This window comes from Artibeus jamaicensis, unplaced genomic scaffold, assembly GCF_021234435.1.
Source record: "Artibeus jamaicensis isolate MK-2021 breed Jamaican fruit bat unplaced genomic scaffold, CSHL_Jam_final contig_233, whole genome shotgun sequence".
NCBI classification, from domain to species: domain Eukaryota; kingdom Metazoa; phylum Chordata; class Mammalia; order Chiroptera; family Phyllostomidae; genus Artibeus; species Artibeus jamaicensis.
The window spans coordinates 23,783,857-23,789,396 of NW_026521486.1; the positions used below are offsets into that span (position 1 = coordinate 23,783,857).

The 5,540-nt window shown below is 33.4% G+C and overlaps 1 protein-coding gene across 1 annotated transcript; it reads right to left on the reverse strand.

Annotated features, from left to right (window-relative positions):
- Positions 1-2,861: 2,861 nt before the first annotated feature.
- On the reverse strand, positions 2,862-5,174 carry LOC119065738 (NKG2-A/NKG2-B type II integral membrane protein-like). The gene is made up of 4 exons (XM_037167884.2): positions 4,771-5,174; positions 4,323-4,409; positions 3,759-3,812; positions 2,862-3,002 (listed from the first exon to the last, which is right to left on the reverse strand). Exons 1-4 carry the CDS (start codon positions 4,955-4,957, stop codon positions 2,878-2,880), a joined length of 453 nt encoding a protein of 150 aa, XP_037023779.2. The 5' UTR covers positions 4,958-5,174; the 3' UTR covers positions 2,862-2,877.
- Between the last annotated feature and the right edge of the window lie 366 nt (positions 5,175-5,540).

Here is a 5,540-nt window from a genome sequence, read left to right on the forward strand (position 1 = left end):
TGCACAGCTAAAGAAAATAGAAAAATGAAAAGGGAACCAACTATATGGGAAAATATATTTGTCAATGATACCTTGGAAAACTGATCTCCAAAATATGTAAAGAACTTATATAACTCAACACCAGAAAGGCAAACAATCCATTTAAAAAATGGGCAAAAGATATGAACAAACACTTCTCCAAGGAGGAGGTAGAAAGGGCTCAGAGACATATGAAAGAATGCTCAACATCACTAGCCATCAGAAAGATGCAAATTAAAACCACAATGAGATGCAACCTCACACAGGTGAGAATGACCATCATCAACAAATCAACAAACAAGTGGAGATTGTGGAGAAAGGGGAACCCAAGTGCACTGTTGGTGGGAATGCAGACAGGGGCAGCCACTGTGGAAAACAGTGTAGAATTTCCTCAAAAAATAAAAAAGAACTGTGTTTTGATCCAGTGATACTATTACTGAGATAATACACTAAGAAACCTAAAACACCATTTCAAAAGAAATTATGCACCCCAATATTCACAGTAGTGCTATTTATAATAGTGACCTGCTGGAAACAGCCTAAGTGCCCATCAGTAAATGAGTAGATTAAAACACTGTGGTACATTTACACAATGGAATACTCTGCAGCAGAATGGAAGAAGGGAATCCTGTTTTTACGAGAGCATAGATGGAACCGGAGAGCTTTATGGGAAGTAAAATAAGCCAGGCAGTGAAAACAAATACTCTATGATCTCACCTAATCAACAAACAAATAAGTGAGCAAAATAGAACCTGGAACATGGAGATAAAGTACAAAGTGACAGTGACCAGAGGTGGCCGGGAAAGGCCTTAACATGGAAAGAAGTAGAAAGGTCAAATCAAGGAACATGTATAAAGGACCCATTGTCAAGGACAATGGGTGGGAGGACTCAATGTGGAACAGGAGGGCTGGGCAGGCAGGGGAAAATAAAGGAAGACAAATGGGGACAACTTTAACTGAACAACAATAAAAAATACAATATCTTTAAAAAATTTTTTTAATGAATATGATTTTGGACACTAATGAAATTGCCTTAGAAAATGCCACAATGATATTTTGAGGAAACTCATTTTGAAGAGCGACTCTTTAAAAACTTGTTATTTGGCTACAGTTGACATTCACTATTGTTTTGGATGTTTACATACTTTGAGGGTGACCAGGCCGGTGGGTCTGGGTTCCATCTGACATCCCGCATGGTTATTAGAATATTATTGATGATATTCTCTATGTTGTACTTTGCATTTTGACTGGTTTTATAAGTTTAGAAAACAAATTGAGATAAAAATTTTAAATGCACAAGCTTTTAAGCTATTGTTCATTCTCATACATAGGTAACCATTTTTCACCACTCTTTATTGAAAAAGAATTAGATGTTTGTCAATGAACTCACTTGCCTTTTTTAATCAATTTTTATTTTTGGTTTTTGATTTAATTTATTTTTTTATTTGAGAGAGTAAAAGAGAGAGAGTGAGAGAGAATCAATATATTGTTCCGCTTTATTTACCCCTTTGGTGGTTGCTTTTGTGATGTGCCTTGATGGGAGATATACCTGGCTCTCTACACATGCTTGATAGATGGAAAAAATGTGCACACTGTAGAACAACAATGGTCCAGTAAACAAAAGGGCAAAGGGGATTTGAGAACGGATTTTAAAGTTAAGAGCACTCCCTACACAAACACAGATATGTCACACAGCAGAGTGTGGAAGCTATAGAGACTTGAGGTTTCTGAATAATTTTTAAAAATCATTGGTTGTCGATTAAACTATGCACACACAAGGGGAATCTCTAGTAAACCAGGCTACAAGTAAAATAAATGAGAATTTTAAATAATGAGTAAGCACACTTCAAAAGATAACATTCTACTGTAACGTTTTTACCAAACTTACAAAAATAATTTTAAAATGATGCAAAGAAACTGCAAAATATCTTTCATAATCAAGAGGAAAGTCAGTCAATAGATCTAACTTACTGAGACAAGATTTGGGATTTATTATCAAAACAACTTATAGTGATTATTATAAATATATATTTCCATGAAAATCATTTAAACAAGTACATTCAAGCAACCATATGAAAATATGGTGGCACTGACAGAAAAATTAGAGAAATAAAAACTGCATGAATAAATCAAAAATTCTTAGTTGAAAATGCATTACCTACATTAAAAATTCAATATATTTACATAAATTTTGAGATGCAGAAGAAGGAATTAATGAAATAAAGATGGAGTAATAAAAATGATTAATTCCTGAGGGTAGAAACAAAGGGAGAGAATCAAAGAACAATAAAAAATACATAACAAATGATTCTGATTACATAAAGTTCAAAATTAAGCAAAGACAATTTGTGATATAAAATCTCAGAAAGTGGTTGGGTGAGGAGAGAGAAGAAGCTATGAGAGACTGCACAGGAGCGGGCTGGCAACATCTACTTCATGATCTCATTTGTAATTACATAGGTTTTTTCATTTGCAATATGCACAAACATGGTATTTTTAGTTTCCATAATGAAGGTAACATTAAATTACAAATTTACTTTAGGAAAAAGAGGATTTATGGAAGCACAGTGGTCTAGGGAAATTAAGACTTGGAAATATCAAATGCACATTAATGGCATAAAATATCAATAAAATATTTTACTATTTATCATGTTTCATTTTTTTATTTTTCCACATTTTTATTGTTGGTCAATAAAATATTTTAGAGTCAGACAATATTAACATATTTAAAACAAGCTATAAATTCAAACAAATATGAATGAATTCTATTAAAAATATAATATAAAATACTCTTTTAAATAAAATGTTGGGAACATTAAAAATCTTACCATTTCTTCTTTATCATCTATATAGAGCAGGTTAGATAGAGCTCTTAGAAGCACAGGCCATCAAACTCTCATTCCATGTTTTTTTTTCAGTGCTGATGTAATAGCAGTTGTTGGAATATGTAAACCACCCTGGTGGACATTGACCACAATGATATGCTAAACAAAGATTATGCATTGTTATCCAAGAACAATATGAATTTTAAAATGAAAATCAATTTCAATATCTGGATGGGTATAGTCACATCTATACATAGCATGTGTATGTACCCTCACAGACTGGTACATATAAAGCAAAATGCGCTCATATACACTCACACAGACTCACACACGAGAAGGGTCAGCTTCTCATTCCCTAATTTATGTGCCCATAATAAGCAAACACACAAACAAAAATACCACTTTCTATATATCCTGAATGTCTACAAATGAAACTACATTTTTAGAAACCAAAATTATTTTTGAGCCAGTTGGCAACAATGGGAATGATTTTATTTTATTTTATTTTTTTAAGATTTTATTTATTTATCTTTAGAGGGGAAGGGAAGGAGAGAGGGAGAGAAACATCAATGTATGGTTGCCTTTCCTGTGTCCCCTGCTGGGAACTGGCCTGCAGGGAACCGGCCTGCAACCCCGGTATGTGCCCTGACTGGGAATCGAACTGCGATTGTATGGTTCGCAGGCCCGTGCTCAATCCACTGAGCTACACCAGCCAGGGCGGAATGATGATTTTAAATGAATATTTCTTCATAGTTTTGCATAAGAAAAGCACTCTTTTGTACTCATTATTTATATACATTTATTGCCCAGTATTATAATTTTTTGTTCCCATCACCAAAAATCTATGAATTTTTACTATGTTAGAGACAAAGCATGAACTGCACTAATATCAGACTGAAGAAAATAATTATATACCTTTCTGGATCCCTGTTATTGAAGAAGAATTATTCTGCACCAGTGTTATCTTAACTAGAAAAACAAGTAATTATTATTAAAAATTAATGTTGATCTAGGTAAATCATCATACATTTATTCCTTATTTTGAAATATGGTATATTGCCCAGCATTAATTCTATCTAGAATAAAAATGATTTTACCAAGAAAAATTAATGAAGCCATGAAAATTTAGGAGAAAATATTTCAAAACCCATGAGAACTAAACTTCACCAACTTGTCCAGTATTTGAATTAACCATACAAAGAATTAATTTGTATGTCTCAATAAAGTATCCTAAAGAATATTTTTAATTATAGTATGAATATATATATGCACATATGGGATATATATATATATATTTACAAATTAGTTTTTAAGATTGTTCTGTTTATACCTTGGAAAAATTCAGAATAACTATTTTGAACTTAGTCTAAAGGCACACTTTAAAATGAGAGCTCTATTATATAATATTATAAAGAGTTTAGAGGCACTGATGAACATAAAAGTAAAAAATTTCATATAATCTTACAATGATTTACTTACAGTAAATAACAGCAATTGTTACTACAGTGGACATAAGGACAAGGCATAGGGTCCCAGCAATGAGCTTCTCTGGAGGTGATGGGGATGCTGCAGGGAGGGAAATGAAAACACTGAGAAAGGGGGGATGGAGACAATTGTTTGGACAGTTTACTCATATTGAATCATATCCATAAACTTGGACCCCAAACTCATATCTACCACTGTAGTCTTCCTCTCAGAATATACCATTGTATTTTCATGCTCTGTGAGTTACTGGTCAAAGACTACAACTTACAACAATGTCTGCATAAAATTAGTCCTCAGCTTTCATCTGAGAATACCACATTCCAACTTCAAGCCCTGATCCTTAAGATGAAAAATATCTGAGCTTATCCCCTTCTCTTTCCCACACCTCTGCACTCAGCCGAACATTCTAGAACAGTTATACTGTGTCTATTGAATGTCTTACCTTTGCAGTGGTCACTCTTGTCACTCCCTCCAAGATCCTGAGAAGCATTTTGAAGATTTAATTCTGCATAGGTCAGTTCCCGCTCAGTTCCTGGAATGGAGCCTTTAGTGCCCTTAGGTTTCATGTGCTGTCTCTTTGCATCCTTAGCCAGATTCAGTTCTGCGTAGGTTACTCTTTGGTCACTCATCTCTGCAGCTGAGTGGTGGCCGAGACTGTGCTCTACAACATGTGTGCTTGTGAATAAATGACGCAGGCACTGAAGAGGTCCCTCACAGTGACACTGGGCGGGTAGGGGTGAGTATCGGGCTCATTTCCCAGTTGAAGAATCTGATGTTCTGGTTCTAAATTCCTTAGACCTTTAAACAAGTGCCTCATGGTAGACACAATTTTTAAGATGCTCTATATTTGACAATGTATTATTAGTTTGAGTTAATAAAAAGCAATAAATTAATGAGGAAAAATCACTTTCATAAATAATAACATTCTCATTAATTTAAAGTCAGATTCCACAGCAATATTTAACAACATTAGAATGCTAGTATTAAAAATAAAACGCTGTATTAGAAAGTAGAGACAATATAATAAATTTAAGATTTAATAATGATTAAAGACTAAGCGCTCTAAAGATGAGGCTCTAGTCATGTTGGCATATATAGTAATTTTCTGAACTAAATTAATTTTATTTAGTGACATATATTTATTTATTAAAGAGGATGAGTTGTTATCAAATTTTCTTTTATTGTGAATGTTTGATAAATTATTACAAATAA

Coding starts and splice junctions, on each gene's coding strand:
- LOC119065738 (XM_037167884.2), bottom strand. CDS start 4,957: ATGAGTGACCAAAGAGTAACCTACGCAGAACTGAATCTGGCTAAGGAT. Junction 4,410..4,770: donor CAAGAGTGACCACTGCAAAG/GTAAGACATTCA, acceptor CCCTCCCTGCAG/CATCCCCATCACCTCCAGAG. Junction 3,813..4,322: donor AACAATTGCTGTTATTTACT/GTAAGTAAATCA, acceptor TTGTTTTTCTAG/TTAAGATAACACTGGTGCAG.